We start from the raw sequence: 20,652 nt of genomic DNA, 5'->3' as shown, positions 1-20,652 counted from the left end.
TCAGATGACACATTCTAACTGTGTTGGTTCACTGTATGCTAAAGCTTTATGGGTGTGTGAAAAGGAAAGGTGGAACAAAAGAAAGGCTTAAGTGAAAGGCTCTATTCAAATCGTGAATGCTTCCCAGTGCAGGTGATTTGCGTAAAGAAGTGCATGGACATTGTCATAAAATGCTTGCACTTTTGCTTCCTACAGTAATGTTAATATGAGGTGAAAGGAAGAATCATAAATTATATGCTGATAGAGTGAACTCACCCGTATGTAATGTGGGCTGTGGAACAGTTTTGGTCAGCTAATGAACTGACAAGGTCTGGGAGCAACATTAATTGGCTTGTTAAACGGAAATCGGCTTCAGAAGCGGCCCCTCTATCCAACCCAGTATAATAAGATAATTACTATCATCAGGTTAACAATAATTGTCTTTTTCAGCCCAGCATATATTTTTCTACGTGTGAGATTTAACACATCTGCACACATAGAATCTTTTATTGAATACAGCCTTTCACTGAGACCTTTTTTTTTCTTTCAGGAAGCCTTTTCTGTCTGCACATGAATTTCACTGAAATTACAGAGTGCAGTAATGAGAAGTTATGTTAAATGCTGTAAAATATAGGCTAGGCCTTCATGTCTGTGGCTGCAGACTGGATTAGCCTTAGACATTGTTATGTAGAGTTGAGGTTTTGCAGCTTTGTGGCATTTTTCTCTGCTTTTTTGCCACTTTCTGGAAAAAAAAAAAGCTCTCAGGGTTTCATGCACAGGCTTTCTTCGTCCTTTCCACAGCACTTGTGCATTTTAATGAGAGCTAATTGTGAACTTCATGTTTGGACGGGCTCTATTATTGCCAGCGGACAAGAGATGAGCTTGTCTTTTTGTGCAAGGCGAGATGACTATGTCTGCTTTGGTCTAATTAGTGGTGGCAAAAATATCCTTATGTATAGCTCTGCTTTTGACAAAGTGTCACACTTTAATATTTCTGGAGCTGAAAAATATGACAGTGATTATATTTGTAGGTCTTGGCTTGGACTTGGAGTGTTTACACGTGTTTGTTCCAAAATCCAACACAAGAACAACAGCTGAACCTTAACAAAGAAAAGTGTAAGCAGCAAACTTTTGACTGGACTGACAGAATAAATTTGTACTAGCATAATATAGGATAAAATACAAAGTGCCTAAAAGTAAAAAAAAAAACAAAAAAAAATAAAACAACGAAATTATACATTATAGTTTCAAACTCATGCTGTGGTTTATTTTGCCTTCATGTTTGCAAAAGGGCTGCTTAGAGATTAAATTGAGGATGAGATTGAGCATGTGGATTTGGAGGGTAGTCTTGTTTCCCAGTGAGCTTTTTATTTTTAGTGTGTCCCGGCCTTAGGCTGTGCTCTGTGGTTGGATGGAAAAGGCCAGGTCTAGCCCTCAGTTTCAGTCTCGTAGCCACAAGGTCACCAGGTCACAATCTGGGTGGGGACACATCATCGCCTCCATGAATCCAGGTGCTCACATGAGCAGCTCTTTCGCTGCTCTCTGCGTCTGTAGCAACGTGTGGTAAGATGTTTTTAATGTCGCAAGCCCTTTAGACATAGTCACATTTGTATCTTAGAGATTAAAGGTAAGGCTGGGTGTCCCATCTATCACTGGTCTCCTACTGACTGCTTGCATTGACCAGGAAATTGTATATTCCCACAGGAATCAGTTGTGTTAATCACTATATTCTGATTCTGTTAATGGCTATATTTTGTTCTGCACTTTCTGTTGTTTGCTTTCAGATTAATATGTTAGCCTTTCCTTCGCACTCTTTCAAGACTGTCTATGGCTTCTCTCCAAATGTGTGAGGTGTCTGTGAAGATTAAACTATATACCACTGGTTCAAATGATTAAATTGAAGCAGACAAATCTTCCACAATCTTTTAAAGAGATTTAGATAAACACCATCCAATGTAAGCAAAGCATGAGTTGAACAAATAAAAGTAGTATAGTTGCTTCACACAAAATAGAGTTCCTGCATTTTGCTGCTCTGTCACTCATCTGGCTGGGACTTTTGTGTATTTCTTTTGATTGACCCTACTGTTTGGATAGATCCAACTGTTCTGACGCTGTTCTGGCCCAATCAAGCAGAGCTAAACCTCAGTTGTAGCACAGTGTGAAACTCCACGTCTGACTCCCAGACTGATGCTTATCGCTGTTCCTTGTTCATTCAGGGCCTGTTTGGTAACCTAAACTACCTGCGTTGGGTTTCCACCACTGAAATATTTGGGTCAGACTGCAACCGATGGAGCACAGCTGGATTCTCCAGGAAGAAAAAAAGGAAAATAGATTAGGTGGCTGGGTTTTTTCCCTACTAAATTACTTTGCCAAGCCATGAGGAAGCAGCCAGTTTTTTTTGGACTCATGAAGTTGTAAATACAAGCATGGGTGTCTTGGCAGGAGAAAGAAGTGCAACACTTCAGTCTAAGGACCTAATGTATTGTAATGCCTTATAAACTGAGCAACATATACTTTACCATTCGGCTACTTGTCAACATTATTAACAGATATTTTTTGTAGTCCTTGGTTAACGTAATGTCAGTTCAGACTTCCCAAAGGCTGGTGTTATTTGTAAACTGTTAATTGCAATCTGTTGTCTACAAATTATATTTCTTACATCAAACTCTTAGGTGTTAAATGTAGAAATGGTTCCAGGTTAAAAGACTTAAGTCTATGATGTAAGCAGGTCTACAGAGACTACTGAGCTGAGGGATGGGGTGAATGAGATTGCTATTTGTCTCTGTTTTTGCTTCTTCTTAAATACTCATTTTCATGCCACACCCTTTTCCCTACCTCAAGCATGCCCGTTCATGGGCGTTTAAATATAGTCGGGCTAGCTTTGGCTCACTTTTCTGGATTTCCTGTTCTTTCAGGAACCGTACTATAATTTCAGGAGTCAGGAGTACGTGTTCTGGTCAGTGCTTTTACCTGATGATTAGAACATTTCCATTTCCACTGCAGAACAAGAGCTTAGGGATATGGACTATCATTTATGAAAAAAAACAAAAAAAACAAAACAAAACACTAAACTACTATCATTCTTAGATACTTAAATGTGATCTAGAGTCTCAGCACCATCTTGTTCTCCCACATAGCCCTAGTGACTGTAGGGATCAAAGCATTCTAATGGCTTTACCAGTTAGCATCCTCTCTCTTCCCTGCTTTTAATTAAGTTACTACAATTCATACAGCAGGATGCTGAACCACATCAGAGCAGCAGAAAATGCAGCTGAGGTTTGGGCTTGTTTTACATTTGTTTGCTTTAATGACATCGCTCGTCAAAATATACTTTATTCAAACAAGAACGTGACACCCTTTTCACTTAGTACTGTATGCTTTCTTTACCTGAGATACCGGTTTCTGCACTAGGACACAACAAACAGAATACGATAAACATACAGTACACAACATGGATTGATGTTATAGGGGGGAAAAAAATCAGCTATGCGTCGGTGTAATGCAGCCCGTTGCCACCATGAATTTGATTATTTTTCCACCATCAGAACATTTCATTCCTCTTATACCGCAGTCATTTTGCATCACTTGCAATTTATGTATTTAGTAAAGAATGATGTCATGCATTTATAATTACATTTAATGTTATGGAATGTCTGCAAAACAAGCTAATTCATGTTATCACTTGCATTATAACAACTATAAACAGCCATTTTCTCACCAAGGTGTGTTTTTTTTTTCTTGAGGTTTATCATGTTACCAAGCAAACAGAAAGCACAAGTCCATCTGTCATGAAAACCTTTCTTAATGTTAAATAAACGTCTTCATTTTCACAAAGCTACACAATATCACTGATTGTCTTTGTAAAATATCACGTTTATCATTTTTGTTGTTGATTATATGTGGTCTATTAATTATATAAGTCTAATAATTAACTGTTGTCATATAAGGGGCTTAAGGTTCAAGCCTTGTGGTCTGGTATAATAATAAAGGACAAATTTGTACAATTTTCATTATTGTTTTAAGAATTGCATGGACTTTCAGAAGTTTGAAGAACTTAAAATTTTATAGTTTGAACTGGGTTTTTTTTAAGTAATAAAAAAAACTATTAAAAAAATAAAACTTTATACAAAAAGAAATATAAATGTGGCTGCTCTGGCTTTTCAGGTCGCTCTGTTCTGTTTTGTTTTGACAAGTTTTGTCCAGCGCTCTCAGGAATATGGCCGTTAATCCTATTACCATGAAGCTCACATTCTGTTCCTTAAGACAGTCTACATTAGTGCCTTATGGACGGACACACAGTGAACTATGTTCATACCCAGAGCTGGACTGAAATCAGTCATTTAAAGGATATCATTTAAATTGTTATTGTCATTTAATATTATGCATATTTGTATGTTTTATGAAAAAGCAATGAATTGTGCTATGAGAGATGGCCCAGACAGTACTTTTTACCTCCTAATATCTAGACATTCCACTGTCTGAATGAAAGTTCACCTGGAAAGTCAGCTAGACTGTAGATAAGGTTGGCAAAACATCATTTTGCATTAATAGCTCAAATGCAAACTCCAACAAGTGTTTTTAAGCATGACACACCAGAATGAAAGGCTGCACGTAGGTCAGGAACTTTACCATTGAGAGATGACCTGTGAGGTATTCTAGACATGTTAGCTTAAATAAACAGCATATTAACAGCACGTTGAGGATATTCTTACCCATCCCAAGGGCTTGGCTTTGCTCGGGCAACCACTAGGCTTGTTCAGGCCAGGGGAGCTCAGGGCTAGAACTGTGTATGTGTGTATAATTAGCATGTTTAAAATTGGGGCTGACCTGAATAACTTGTTGATTGACAGATCACACTGCACTCTAACTCAAGCCCCATGGGAGGCTTCAAATCCTATCATTGGGCCGTAATTGAGTGTCAACAAGCAGGCCCTACCTCCAGCAGGGGCCCGGTAGAGCTTAAGAGCAGACCTCATGAGAGCAAACCTGGTTTGATGTCTCACAACACTCCCATCACATGTGATAAATCACTTCATTTGCACTTTAAGTTTAGGTAAAGGGGCGTTTTTGAAGCCTGTGGAGTGATGGCAGCTTAGCCACTAGGATAACAAAGGAATAAAAAAGATTTACTGTACTGAGTGAGGTTCCTGAATCTGCCATAGATACATTGCCAAGCAAAAGTTTTTAACATCAACAATTAATAAATGACTGAATTTATGTTGTTTAGAATTAGAAAATCGAAGAAATATATACAGGTGGAATCGGACAATGTTAGTGACTTTAGATTTTTGTTTACTATTTTGGTTTTATTGTTGTTTCAGACAGATTTAGATTTATTTAATATATTTCGTCTTACAGTCGGTACAAATATCTGTGTGGAGAATATTGACTTACATTGAGCATCAGCAATAAAGAGCTTGACTTAACAATGTAGTAAAGAATTCAATTCAGTTCAGTTTTCTTTTGTTTATACGCTTCTTTTTACAATGGACATTTTCACAAAATAGTTTTACAGAAATATAAGAATAGATGATTTTGATTTTTTTTCACAACTAGCTAGCCAGAGGTGAGGGTGGCAAGGGAAAACACGAAACTTGCTAGAAACTAGAAACTAGAAACCTTGAGAGGAACCAGACTCAGGCTGGTTAAGATATTTGACTGAGCACTGTAACTTGCTCATTTTATAGCCAATAGTTTGGGAAAGTCTTTTGACTGCCATTGTATTTGGTTATGAAATGGATCTGGCAATAATATTTAATAAAAAAAAAGTGTATTTTTTTCCCCATCTTCACACACTGTTAAAAACAAGATTTAAGATTTTTACAATGCAGTTGGAGATGACTACAAAAGAAAACATGAAGAAAAATGGTAGAAACAAAACAATAGGAAAGAGAAACATAAAATAATATAATGATAAACAAATAAATATGAGCAACACTGTAGAACATTTCTAATACAACCGATAAAAAAGGACCAGAGAGCAAAAACAAAGAGACAACAGCAAGCATGCATGAAACTAAACCCTATGGATTTGAGTGGGGAATTAGCTTCAGTTCTAGGAGAGGTTTAGTGATTACAGGAGTTGAAGATCTTAATGTTCGTGCCACAAGACAACAAGCATATTGTCCAATTACTGACAGCATGCAATACAGATGAAATATGACCCTAACAAATAAAGCACTCCACTGATAGAACAAATGGCCCAACATGCCAATTTTTATGACAGTGTTTTGCCTGAATTTTCCTTATAAAACATTCCATTAATTAAATGCTTAAAAAGAAGCTGAGAAGATAGTTTGATCCTCGCAGCTTTAAAGGGTATTGCATCTTAGCTGCTATGATAAACTTCTTTTGCTTCTTTAAAGGTGCACAGTTGTACAGATCTTGTACAGAAAAAGCTTGTGGAAAAATCTTATGGAATGTATGTGCATTTTTCCTTCCTGCAGCTCGATGACTGTGCTCTACAGCTATCTCATAATGGAAGCTACCTGGATCTGGATTCTACTCTGGCAGAGCAGAAAGATGAGCTGGAGGGCTTCCAGGAGGATGGAGGGTAAGCGCTGTTTTGTTTTGACCGAGTTATCTATAGCATATCCTATAATATGTAACACATGTTTGGAAAAAAAAAAGCTTGTAATATTTCACATTCCTATTTAAGGTTTCGATCCTCTCTTTGGGCCAGTGTAATCATCCAGCCAGCAAAATGTTTCCAGAAGTGTGCAGTCTATTTTATAATAAAGTGTATTTAAGCACTGAATAATTAATTATGCTATACATCATTGTCTAAAGAATTACATGTTAATGCATGCAAAAGATTTCTTATTACAAGTTAAGACCCATAATGAGTTCCAAACTGTTAAATAACATTCCTAACATCCCAGCATTGTATCAGCTATTTATGAAAAAAAAAAAATCCTTGGAAGACACCCATAGAAAACTGGGGTTTGGTTTTACACGTTATTACATGGGGTTTAATATTACAGTAGATGTTAAGCATGAGGTATTCGAATTCTCCGTGCTGTAATAAACCACTCAGGAGTTTTGGTCTGATCTGTGAGCCGTTGCAGTATGGTAATCAGATCTCTGATTGGATGTGAAGGCTCTGAGGTATACATGGACCCTGGGACAAGGGTCACGACAATGCGACCATTGTTTTTCAGCAAGATTTTCAAATCCCCAGCCACAAGGATCTGTATTCATTTCCATCTTGCTTCCAACTTCACTGGCTAATTCGATTCTATTAGGAATCAAGATCTTTAATGCTAGCCAAACTTGGTTCACGTCAAGTGACTGAAGTAATTACTTGCCTTGACCTTTGCTGTATATAAAACATTTAGCGCCAGGTAGTCCTGAACATTCCTACAGCATGCGTATGACAGGGCAAGAATGACATGTAATATTTTTTGTTCTTTCCAGAGGTTTCTAGTTTATAAGTATGAATAGACTTATAGTGCCTGTGATCTGCTGCTGTAATCATAAAAGATTTATTCATGATATGCTCATACTATATTTATGGCATTGATGGGTATAAGAGTAGAAGAGTAATATTTTATAAACTCACAATCCATTGTCACCCAGAAGAGAATGGGTGTCCTTTTTTTAGCTTGGGTTATCTCATTGTCTTTTTTATATTATCTCATGTTTCTGTCATCTATGGTATGGTCATTATGGCTCTAGATTCAAATATCTATTGTTACAAGTGCTATACAAACATTGTATTGAATTAAATCATCTAAAAGCTCAGAGGGCAGCAAAACATTTGTTGCTTAGTGGTCCTGGTATAACCATAAGCAAACATTTTAGTTTAGTCTGCATACCTGCCCTGTGGCTTACATCAAGCTCAACTGCTAAAACACTTTTGCTCTCTAGAGACATTATGAAACTTTTCTGCGAAGGCTATCAAAAAGCCCTAACTATCTCAAGACATTTTAACGTCATACCACAGACTTTACACGACAGACTTTCTTCCATCGACTCTCAAAAAACCCTGCTCGATCGACAAGAGTTAAAGTGTCATGAGTCATGTGTCATGTCCACATTAAGGAGCCCGGAATAGTTCGGACATATTGACATCAGTTAATGAATTCCAAGAAAGAACGATATTCTTAAACCTTAATCATGGTTTTAAATGGCTTTAAATGGCTATTTAAACCTTGGGGTAAAGTCAGGGAATTATTTTGGTATTTGTATATAGCTTACAAGGCAAATACAGTGGAAGTGGCTTGAAGAATACATTTGACAGAAAAAGTCATAAACCCCACAGCATGCAGAGTGAAAATGTGTTTTATTAGATGCTCCCAGTTATCTTTTCTAACCATCGAGTTGACACAACCCCCAGGATCCGTCTACCACCGTCAATGTCATACTCACTGTTGGCAAGTGAGCCCGTTATTCAACAAGACCACAGGTATTCGTCGATATATTTATGTAAACGTAGAAGCCGGCCCTGTCCAATGCCATTGTGTTTTCACTGGATCAAACTCAATGTTAAAGACCAAAGGCTTAGAGAGAAAATGGAAGTGCTGGAGCATAGAGAAGAGGCAGAATTCAACAACCTCTATATGTGCCCCTTTAGCAGAAGCAGGGCAGTGCCAAGTCTTCTCTTTCTTGCTCTACGTCTCGCTCTGTCTCTCTCTAGACCCATGCAGAGTGTCTGAGTGGGCTGTAGAGAGGAGAGAAGGACTGCATTACTGTTAATAACAGGGTAATTCAGCACACAGTGCTTTTATAGCCTGGATAAGCTCAAGTTTACAGTCCCCACCATTTACTACTGTTGTGTTCTATGACTACGGAGTCTAAAATATGATGAACTACGCAGTTAAATCAGACCACTCTGACCTTTTCTTTCTTCCAGTTGCTATCTCGTGTGATTTGTTTTGTATGAAGAATTACTGAAATATTGTTCCAGCGTTTCTGTATTAAAAGTGGTATGTAAAGTGAAAGCTTCTTTTTTGCTTAAGGACAGTGAAAATGTTTAAGGACAGTGAAGTCTTTTTTAGAAATCCCACAGCTAGGCTCTTTTCCTGAAAACTAGGACTCTCTTCTTCAGAAAGGATCATGGGTAACAGATACAGATTACAGGTTGCATTCCACAAGTGCCTCAGTCATATGTAGTCATTTTGGGACCTGATTAAGGAAATATCCTCTTATGCCTCATTCAGCAAGGTAGATACATCCATGTCGTAGTGGGTTTGAGGCCTTAAGCACTACCCAACCACAGCATTGCAGGGATCTGTCAACAAAAGTGACTCATGGCCACATCTCTAATTCTGTGTCATTGTTAATGTTGACTCTATATTGGCAAAGCTTCAGCACATTGCAGAGAATCACTCTGTCTTGTCTCCTGAGATAAAACTCTGGAAATTATTGAATAATAGCAGAATATCTCTATTTTTCTTCCCTTTCATTTTTTTTTTCCTTCCCTCTGAAATCACTTCTGTTTTTTCCTGGCTGGTTTGCTGGAGTAGCTGTCGTCGGGAACGGTTAGCCTCTGGCCCTGGAGTGATGCCTAGTTCCTTTAATGGGAAAGCTTAGAATATTTGTGTGGATTACATGGATAGAGAGGTAGAACGATACTCAATGCTCAGCTGGAGCAGTAGATTCATCCCTTTTTTACAGTAGTAAATGCAGACAAAAGGTACAACGGTTGAAAATGTGGAAACAATGAGGTTGTGAGTATATCCATGCAATCGCTCTGTGTTCTGTCCTCTGAGACATTGGTGGCTGTGGATCGATTGCCGATGGGACGGAAACTAGCAATCTAGGAAACTAGGGGAGATACAGAGAAACATTTTTATACAGAATACATTATTACCATACACATTTGCCAAGAGGAATTTTTCCCCAGCTTGGTCCAAAACGTGATTATTAGAGATGAACTGATACTGTGTTTTCCATAGCCGTACCATACAATGTTGGGCATTGCGTCAGCATTGTCCACATAAAATGCTGTCATTCTAGCTGGACAAAATACAAACGACAAAGATGATTATGGCTAGTTTTCCCAAAGCATTGTACGATTACAGTATCTTGAAGGGAGGGTATTGCATACAATGCAATGCTTATTCTACCATGTAACCATGATCTTCATGCTGTGGTTGGGAAAATTTTCAATATTATATAGCCTCAGTGTGACTGTCGGTATTGGCCTGTTATTCAAGTTTACAACGATGCTTCAAGATATTTTCAAGCGTTCATATAGTCAGTAGACAATACAAGCCTGGATTAATATGTGATGTGAACAAAACATTTGTATAAAATGTCTCCATGTATATTCAGGTAGTATTGCTTGCTGGTCTATATGTAAATATATTTACATAATAAAGCACAGAAAAAAAAAATATATATATACATTTATAAATGTTATGATGGAAATAGTGTTGACTCAGCCTAAGCAAGCATGAGCCTTCTCCAAGCTACAGTATTAAAGATGTAATGTAGAAAAAACAAATGTGCCAGCTTTGGCCATCATAAGCATGAGTATGGTATATGATCCCTTCGGAGTCAGTCGTGTTCCATGAGGAATTTTTCCCTGCTATTTATTAGACTAGTTCAGGCATTGGGGGTCTAGCACGCTCTGCTCTAACACATTTACTAATAAACAAATGAGATAGACCAGCTGTTTTTGAATTTGGTGAAGACACCAAACTTCACCTCCAGGTATGAAATTTGTCCCTTGTAGATAAGGGTGAAATGGATGGTTTTGAATTGTACTGGTGTTCGTTTTCACTCAGTTTCTGTTTCTTGCCTACTTTGTCTTTATGTCCCTGTTTCGTACTTTTTCTGCCTATTTAATTGGGGCTGTATAGGCGATATCTATAAACAGGCGGGTAATACTTAAAAAAAAAAAAAAACAGGCATCACACAGAGCCTGCCTGGCAAGTCTCCACACACACCAGGAGAGACCGCATGGGGCCTGGATTAAGTCAGAGAGGTTTATGAGTATAAATAAAAAGTAGTGTGCTGGCTATCTCGGGGGCAAGAGGCTGCTGCTTGCCTCTGCTCTTTCCTCACCACACTCTTTTTTGCCATCTTAACCAATCCAGGAGAAAGACTTTGCATGTAATAAGTACATGATCTTCATGTTCATGCTCTTAGCGTAATATCTGTTTGTGTCTAACATGGCATTCTTTCATGATAGATAAAATCGAGATAAAAATGATCCAACATCCTTCGACTCGTTTCTATGCGTTGAGTAGGAACTATTTTTGGATGATAAGGTTGAGCAGGACTGAGCTTGTTCTCCTCAAAACAAAGCACTTTTTCCTCCTTGCCATAAAAAAGATTTCAGGTTGGAGGAGCGATTCAGTTGCAAGGAACAAAGTAAGCATGTCTGGTTTATTCGACTCGCACAAGCATGTGCTAAAAGAATGGAAAAATCCTGAGTCATCTGGCAAAGGAATAAGGCTTAAATCCAACTAAGCCACAAGCAAGGAAGTCTGCAGATGATACACTGTTTATCACATTTTGCCATATCCATCATACAGTTTGATTGTTTGGGACGTATATCCCAAAGATCACGGACCTCCTGTTCATGTAATTCAAGGACTAAATGGAGTTTTGTTCTGGATTATCGAAACTTTTCGTTTACCTCTATCTGGCTCAATAGTCATAGCGCATATTCACTTCAGTTCTTGCTTTAAACATTCAATTACGATAATGATTTCCTTGGGGTGTCTCATGCATAATGTAAACCCCGCTGTTTAATTTGATAATGACTGTGCAGGGGCAGTGAGAACCCAGCTTTTGGTTAGTAGCTGGGATAATGTTGCAAGCATGGAGAAACACAAAGTTCATTACCAAATAGATCGAGTTACTGATTAGCTGCAACTGCACTGGGATTAAATTGCACGCTGGTGCCATGTTGCTTTAGGTAAGGCCATGAGTACATACCCTAGCTGTGAGGCTTGTGTTTATGGAATTATATACAGTAGGTCTGAGTCTTGTGTTTCTGTTTGTATCTTTAGCATCTTGTTTTTTTGTTTATGGAGTGCATCTATCTGTCCATCTGTCTATGTGATAGTGTTTGTGCGTATATTGATGTAACACAATGATGAGTCCAGTCCTGGATTCTTTCAAAGTGAGCAATACCGCATCTGGCATACTGCCAAGCCGACTGCCTAACATCTTTCCTGGTGCACAGCCTGCATAATACAGCAATTTTGTGAAAGCCCGGTGGTCCAATCATCTGTGAAACTTTAGTGGCAAAGCTGAATGTACTGTATGTTGATATGCATATAGTAATGATTCGTGGTATCCTGTTCCGTTTGTGTCAGGATCCCATTTCTTGTCCATGTTCAAATGATAGCGCTTTTGTTTGCTTTTGCATCAGTGTATTTTCCGTGGTCTAATTCATGGAAGCTTCATTTGAGGTCACTGTGGTGCAGTAATGCCCCTGGCTATAACTATTTCCATATTGTATTCAATTTGTTACAATTCCAGTTTTTGGAACTTCTTATAGCTACATACTATATCTGTGTGATGTACTTGTTGGTTTACAGTTTTTTACTGAAAATCATTTCCATGTATAGTGAAGCACAGTCTGTATATAGATTAGTTTTCACAAGTGTCAAAGCTTTTGTTCAGTATTCTCAGTCTGCCTGGCTTCCCTCTGAGCCTCTTTAAGCAGCAATAAAGAAGTCATAGGAAATCAGCAGGGTCCAGGCTGTCATAAGGTCATGAATTTGACACTAAAGCCCACACATGGGTACGTTCCCCCAAGGCGAGAAGCTCGGCCAGAACTGACCCTAAAATAAGAGCAGACGTAACAAAAGGAATCAGGTATCCTGAACTAGACAGAGGTGTTATTGTACTGTTACTCACACAGGATGCTTGGATTGTGATGGTTTTTTTTTTTTTTTGCTCGTTGATCAGTTTCTAGTAATTAAACAAATCATCATTATCATTCATATTATTCAAGGATCTACTGTACACAAATAATGTGAAGTGAGGGATACAAATGCAAAGTGAAATTAAATATAATAAATCAAGTCTCAAAAAAAAATCTTAATGAAGAAGATAAACGAGGAAATAGATATACAAACAGTAATGATGGATCGAACAGGAAACAGGTGTCCTAAATAGGCTGGGCATCATAAAATCACACTTCTGAAGATGCTTCATCATGATATGTTATCTAAGGCAGGGTTACACATCACTAGGCTTTGGGAATGTATGGAATTTGTGTGGAATAAGAAAGTCTTTGGTTTAATTACAAACATCCTGAGTGATTGAAATATAAAGAAGGTTTGAAAAGTTGAAAAATCTTTAGTGTTCATTATTTAGATACAGGACATTTTTAAAAATATATGCCCTTTGTAATTACATTTTTTTATTATAATTGCACTTTCTGTTGTATTGCTTACAGTATACAATCACATTCTGCCTTCTGTTTCAGGAGAGGCAAAAAGCACAGTATAATCCTACGAACACAACTCTCAGTAAGGGTCCATGCCTGCATAGGTGAGTAATATGATGCTCTGTTTGCTACAGTAATGTATGTGGAAATGGATTGTAATGGATTCTGCCATGATCACTTGGGTTCATATGTTCAAATCATGGGAATTTGTGGCAAAGTGCTCTATGGCTTGTTTGAGTTTTTTCTAGTTTATCGTCTTTTTACGATTTTTTATTTCCAATAAGTAAAAAAATGACAAATTCTTTCTTTCTCTCTCTCTCTCTCTCTCTCTCTCTCTCTCTCTCTCTCTCTCTCTCTCTCTCTCTCTCTCTCTCTCTCTCTCTCACACACACACACACACACACACACACACACACACACACACACACACACACACACACACACACTTTTCACTCTTTTCATTGATATATAAATTAATCAAACTTTTGGTTACCAAAACTTTTGCTGTTTAATTTTTGTAAAATAATGTCCGTTTCTGTAACAAACTGGATTCCCTAACGGGCCCCCATGTCTCTAATGTCCCCACAAGGTCAAAACTGTCAAATATTCCTTTCCTACAAACACACACACACACACACACACAGGCACGCACGCACACACACACACACACACACACACACACACACACACACACACACACACACACACACACACACACACACACACACTTACTTGTGGCTTCTTGCCACCATATGCCAATCATATTAGGTTTTATAGCCTAAATGCTTTCTAATTACATTGCCATTTATAAATGGATTTATAAATCATCTATAATTGAGACTGTGCAGAATGTGGTTACGGCTGCTTAATGGTTTATGCTAATGTTAGACTCTATAGTGGATCTGTTTAGCTCCTTCCATCTGGTTACTATTGATGATCCTACCAGAAACATGACAGGAGTCATGTGCAACCCAAGTATCTGTTTTGCTTGTGTCCAGGTTACAGTAGTTTCTAAACATGTTTTTCGATTACGTCACTGCTTCAGCGTTGATTGTGTTAGGCCTGGCCATTTGGCCTATGTAGTTATATCTCATAAATCTCCTGGTCAACCCCCCACTGTTCCTACACAGCCTTGATGGAACATATGGGGCGTGTTAGCGGTCCTGCTGAAAGGTCAGACCAGCCTGCATTTCATTTGCAGACCACCTGAAGGGTCTGCGCAGCCTGAACCACCCTTAACCCCCCAAGCGGCATAATGGGTCATACCTTAAACTGGCTGTCTAAAAAAAAGAAACAATTTTTGTTTGCTCTCTCTTGAGCATACAGTGATGCAATAAAATCTACTGTTACTCTTGTATGTAGTAGATTAGATAGCTGCTTTTAATATAGTAACTTATACTAGATTTATTTCTTTGGTACAGAAAGATTCTTGGATTTAGTTGGTTATTAGACTCCAGTGTATGGAGATGGACATTGTTATGAGTGTCTCCATCTTGGAAGAGTCCTGTAATTATTTAGTCTGGATGCGGCTGTTGTCTGTGTACAGGATCTTGTAGCCAGTGTTTAAGACAGATGTCGGCTTGTAGGCAGTGGCACATTCCCAGCGGCGTGGTGCAGAGCAGCCAAGCACACGTGGCTCAAAGAGTCTCCATTCGCCATAGTGTCGAGGGGAAAATCTAACCCGTAGTCTGCGAAACTCATTAAGTCACGAGCTGTCAGATTTTAATTTGTACTTGTGCAAACGTGTTATTTAAGGGTACAGACGAGAGAAATCGCCCGGAGATTGAAGCTGAGTTATCTCTCTCAGTCATTCCTCCTCTGATTCGTTTTACCGATTCTGCATGCAAAAACCACCTGTGGAAACTTTTGGAAAGTCTAAAACTATTTTTTTTCTGTCCAGTAGCGAAGGCTGCCTGAGCTCTTGGCAAGATCTGAGAATCAGACTGGAGCACTGCTATGAACCAGGCCTGCTTAGGCACCTGCCCCAGTTTCCTCTTCAGTTATTCTGCTCTTCTGCTGGAAGCCAATTTGCTGATGAAAGATGGCTAAAGCTTAATGCTGTTTCTCTTTGATTAGGACTGGCAGAATCTGTTCTGAAACTGTCGTACCTTTTTTGGGGTCTGTACAGGTGTGGATACATTCAGCTGGCTCAGTCCCGTGTTTTAGCTAACCCAACATAATAGCATACTGTATAAGGTACTGCTGTTTTTTTTTGTGTAAACTTACAGGAAACAACATTACAGTACATTAAGACGATGCACTCACAAAGTTTTTAAAGCAGCACCTCATGTTTTCTTTCTTCTTGTTGATCCTCAGCATTTCAGCTATACGATGTGTTCTCTCTTTACAGTGCACCTAAAAGATTTTACTCATGGCTAGTTAGTGTATTTAAAACCACAAGATGACTACAGTGAGCAGGAGACATATGATTTTTTTTTATTTAGCTTGGTTTCCTAAGTGTTTTCCTGATTCTGAAAACATCACGTGTTAACATCACAAGGCTAATTCATCTGCCTTGATATATGGATTGCAGCAAACAGGATTTTGCTGTTTTTTGTGATAGTTGTGGCAAAAAATGCTTACGATTCGCCTGGCTGCAAAATCTACTTGTCTCACAGCCTATTGTTTTGCCCCTTCTTGCATTATCATGTTACTAGCAACTTATCTATACTCCTAGAATGCACAAATAGATGCTAAATATCACAGACATGCTGCTTAAGTTAGCGTTTAGTTTCTCTTTCCCCTCCTTCTGTCCCTGGGTCTTGTCAACTTATCATGTCATTATTCCTGGTAGCAGTGATAGGACCACTATTTCTGACCAGCTGCATGCTTGGGTGTCTTTAGAGATCTGTCTGGAGCAAAATGTGGACCTTAAGTGACTAAAGGAAATTGTCCTTTAGTGTGAGGATGAGTAGAAAGAGACAGCTGGGGGATGTTTAAGCGGATACCCACCCACCTGACACTCCTTACTGGGATTGTATATGTGTGTTTAGGGTAGAGTATCGCCATTGAGAATACGGTGGCTGTAGGACCCTCTGTGTAATCAGTTTTTTTCCACATGTCACACTTTTGTTGGGCATGATGAAAGGAATGCATTTACAGGTATTATGGTATTCATAGTCATGCCATAACCTTGCATGCACAGCCAGCTGTATAACTCAGGGCATTAAAGTGTAATGTCAGCAGGTCAGGGCAGGGTGAGACCGATGACATACAGTGATGCAAACTATTTTTCAGTACTCATGACTATGATCTCTAAAACATACTCCATAATTGAAACATTGACATTTAATTGAGATTTTAAGAGAAAGGAGATTCAGACAGCACTACTACAGCCATGAAGACCAGCTGATTTGTCTAAATTTAACTAGAACTTCCTCAGTGTTCCGGTTTAACCAACAATGTGTTGATGATCACAGATAAAGCTGTGTATAATCATATTGTTTATTTCTGGGAATGATAAACATGGCTCAGCCTTTCGTGAGTAATCCCTGTCATTTAAATCACTTGTGGGGAACCACAAGGGACTGAAGCGGTAAGATCTTGCGGAACAGGCATGTACACAAGTTTCTCGTTTCTTTACTGCTAGCGAAAACCACCAATCAACATCAGAGGGTTAATTATTAGAGTCCATAGTCTTGCCACTTCAGGAGGATCTGTGGCTTTCATCATGTAATCATAGACACATATTGCTCACGTTACAGTAGATCTTTGCATTAGCATTTGTTGAATGCTGGTCAACAAAAGCAATGTCCAATTTAGCCTGCACACTTTTATATTCTTGATATGTCAAAACCAAACTTTCCCCTTCCCACCATAAAGGGTCAGACAATATTAAATGCATTCTTAATGGAAATGATTTGCCATAGACTTTCACATAGAACCTTGAACATAGACTTTTTTAATATAGAAGTTTATAAATTGAACCCTTTTACACTTTTAGCCTTTTAGTGCACAGTTAAACACAACTTTATTTAGTCAGATGCTTAAAATATTTAGCCGAGCTTGCACAGTTTGAAGATAAGATGAGATCTTTATTAATTAATCCCTTGTAGGTAAAATTCAAGTTGACACTGGAGCCAAAGTAAAAAAGTAAACGTATCAAAGAAAACGTATAGCCTAATGAAAAATAGTGTAAAATAAGAATAGTATAATGTAAATGGAAATAATAAAAGTAATAGAAAAAATAAAATAAATAAGTGTCTATTTATATTCAACAATCAGTCATAACAATAAAAAATAATGAGAGGTGAAGTGAATAAGATTGATTATCTGGTTACAATGAAACATGTCAATATGTTGGTATTGTAGGACTTTGACAAGAGCCAAATAGTGATATCTCAAAAACAGCAGTTCTTGTGGGCTCTTTCTGGTGTATCTACTAAAACTGGCCCATAAAAGGACAATCTGTGAACCAGCACTAGGGTCATGAGTGCCTGATATACTGGGTCACTGATATACATGTAGAGAGAGAGCCAAACTGTCTGGAGCTACTGTAGCACAAACAAACAATACAAGAGAATACACAAAAGACAATACACAAAAGGCAATACGCAAAAGCAGGGTCGACCAGTGTACATACTGTATATTCTATAGTACATGTGCAGAAATACTGGAATGAAGACTTAATATATAGTAGCAGCAGTTATATGAGGTCTTGTATTCAAATGGAGGTGGCAGGAGGTGGTTTTAATGTTATGGATGATTGGTGTACATACTTGTTCAAGATCCTTGGTATTTATATACAGGTGTAATATCTGTGGAATGGCAATTAACTGTTGAGTGTGTGTGTGTGTGTGTGTGTGTGTGTGTGTGTGTGTGTGTGTGTGTGTGTGTGTGTGTGTGTGTGTGTGTGTGTGTGTATGTGTGTGCGTGTGTGTGTGTGTGTGTGTGTGTGTGTGTGTGAGAGAGAGAGACTCAGTCATCTATAGTCTGATGGCACGAAAGTGCGCCCCAGACGTATATTTATGTTTAAAAATAGACCAGACAAAACAAACTGATACAGAACAGCAGTTAAATCAGGACACTTAAAACATAATTTATTAACCGCTGACTCACAGATCCCAGTATGGCTCTAAATGAGCATCCCATCTTTAAATGTTAAACCTCAGCCTTGTGTCCTCGCTAGATTTGTATGACTAGAGGTTTTGAGATTAAAGACTCATTACCTTTGTTAGTGTTAACTCTAAACTATGCATATTCAGTGTGCTACAAATGTCTGATTAAAGCTTATAAATTATAATTAAGCCTATACATATGAAAGTAATAAATTAAGTATTATAATTATTTTAAACAAATGCATTTTAATTAGTTAATGTATTTTTTTTTTTATGTTTAAACCGAAATACCAAAAAATGTATGGTGTTCTTTTAAATAAATAAATAAATAAATAAATAAATAAAAACACTTGAAATCAATGTAGATTTCCAGCCCTGATTTTCCTGTTGGTGTCCATCTGCACATCCAGAGCCTTCTAATGAAACAAAGCTGACATAACACATCTGTGCTCTGCAAGAAATTTATCCACAACAGGTAATGATTTTAAATGTTTAAGGAATCTCCTGAAGTTTCCATTCGCCTGTGTTTTGATCAACAGCAGAAATCTCCCGGTCCCACTGTCCTATGGCCACTTTACCTCAGTGTAACTTCAGCACAGAGGCTGATGGTGGTAGAATTATTCAGTGAGTTCCCTGTTCTCATTGTGATAATGCTTTATAAGCTCTTTAAACCTGCTTCTTTCAAGGTATATTTTATTGATATGTTCGTGAGACTGCTGAGGTTTCACTTTGAGCTCTGTTTATTCTTCTCATTGCAAAACCTGTGATCATCCAAATAGCCAAATATAACCAGGAGTTCCACAAGGCTGCGGTTTAACGGTCCAAGTGTTGAACATCACAGACGGGGCGGCATAGAAACATGTTGTTTATTTTAGAGCATGGTAAACATGGCTGATGAGCCACGCAGCCTTTCGTGAGTAATCTCTGTCATTTAGCGTGCTTGTGGGGAACCTCAACGGACTGAAGCGGCACGATTTGGTTGCAACAGTAATGTACACAACACAGCTTATGGTTTCTTTACTGCTAGGGCAAAGCAACAATCATCATCAGATGGCTAATTTTCAGAGCCACAGGCCTCCATGCCGCTTCAGGACAAAGTATGCTATGGCAACAGAATGATAGACATTCGCTCATGTGAATATATGGCTGTCAACGAGATCTTCGGTGTGCGCATTGAAATGCTTTCAGAAAGCTTTCGTGGCTCTCGTGAGAGTGAAAGTGTTTACCGGATGAGCTAATGGTTTTCTGAGGTCCACTGTGCCAGAGTAGCTCTTGACACTGTGCTTTGTTATAATCAGGGCATGATGGCTGGGCTTCGCTATGTCAAAACAGGGCCAGACCTGTGATTCATTTGGATAAGGGCAAAGTTTGCTGCCATTAAACCCAGACACCGTTCATTTTTCTTAACCACTTGTGCACTACAGATTCTGCAGACACTTTGTATTTTGAAGTTGTGAATAGAAATGAGGCAGCTAGCTCCTATGTTGTATCAGTGCCATGGTTTGAGCTCTGGGAACGGACAGGACAATAAATGCATCTGTTTGGCTTATGAAGAAAAAGCTCTGTAATGTCCCTAATGATCCCACCCTTTGGCTCCATTTAATTCAGACCCCCGCGTGGTCAATAGTTAAAAGCACATTGTGGTTCTCCCCCATAATATGGTTCCAGAATCTGGCTTGTTGGCATAGTGTGCACTATGCACTTAAAGTTAGATATACATAGATTTATAAATACTACAGAAGTATTGCTATTTTTCACTATTTTATGCAGAGCATTTAAAGGCAGTTAATGTTCTGTGAAGTTGACATACTTTTTTAATTAACTGATCTTTAACTTTGCTTGTCAGTAATTTTTCTATCCAATTAAACCCTCTTTATAAAAAAGAGGCCTACTGATTGAAGAGGTAGAAGAGTCCCAGAGTAGAAACAGTACAAGCAGCAACAAGAGCTTCTTTTACTCTCTCACTTTTTCCATTCTGGATCACAAATTACAAATTCAGACGAAATGTGTAACTTCCCAATACCTACTGTACTGTTATGATTGGAGTAATTGATGCTGACCATGAGAAGGCAGGTAGAGTATACAGTACGTATCTTAACAAGTGGGTTATGGCTAGCATTTATCTTAGAGCACCAGTTCCCAAGCCTGGTCCTATAGAAGCCCAGTGTTGTGCACAATCTAGTCTTTTCCCAGATCTAATATACCTGAATCAACTAATCATCTAACTAACAACTCTTCCTGAGGTGAAGTGAATGTGTT

At 38.4% G+C, this 20,652-nt stretch overlaps 1 protein-coding gene across 7 annotated transcripts in view; it reads left to right on the top strand.

Moving 5' to 3' along the window:
* Positions 1 to 20,652, top strand: part of fhod3b (formin homology 2 domain containing 3b) — a 118,129-nt gene that overhangs the window by 3,857 nt on the left and 93,620 nt on the right. For all 7 annotated transcript variants that reach the window (XM_047810736.1, XM_047810734.1, XM_047810735.1 and 4 more), the window contains exons 2-3: positions 6,426 to 6,532; positions 13,376 to 13,440. In XM_047810736.1, the coding sequence (XP_047666692.1) occupies positions 6,426 to 6,532; positions 13,376 to 13,440 (172 nt within the window). The remainder of the gene's footprint in view (positions 1 to 6,425; positions 6,533 to 13,375; positions 13,441 to 20,652) is intronic.

Source organism: Tachysurus fulvidraco, chromosome 3 (genome assembly GCF_022655615.1).
Source record: "Tachysurus fulvidraco isolate hzauxx_2018 chromosome 3, HZAU_PFXX_2.0, whole genome shotgun sequence".
Taxonomy (NCBI): domain Eukaryota; kingdom Metazoa; phylum Chordata; class Actinopteri; order Siluriformes; family Bagridae; genus Tachysurus; species Tachysurus fulvidraco.
Note: the sequence above shows the minus strand (reverse complement) of the source record. Positions and strands in the feature narration are given on the sequence as shown.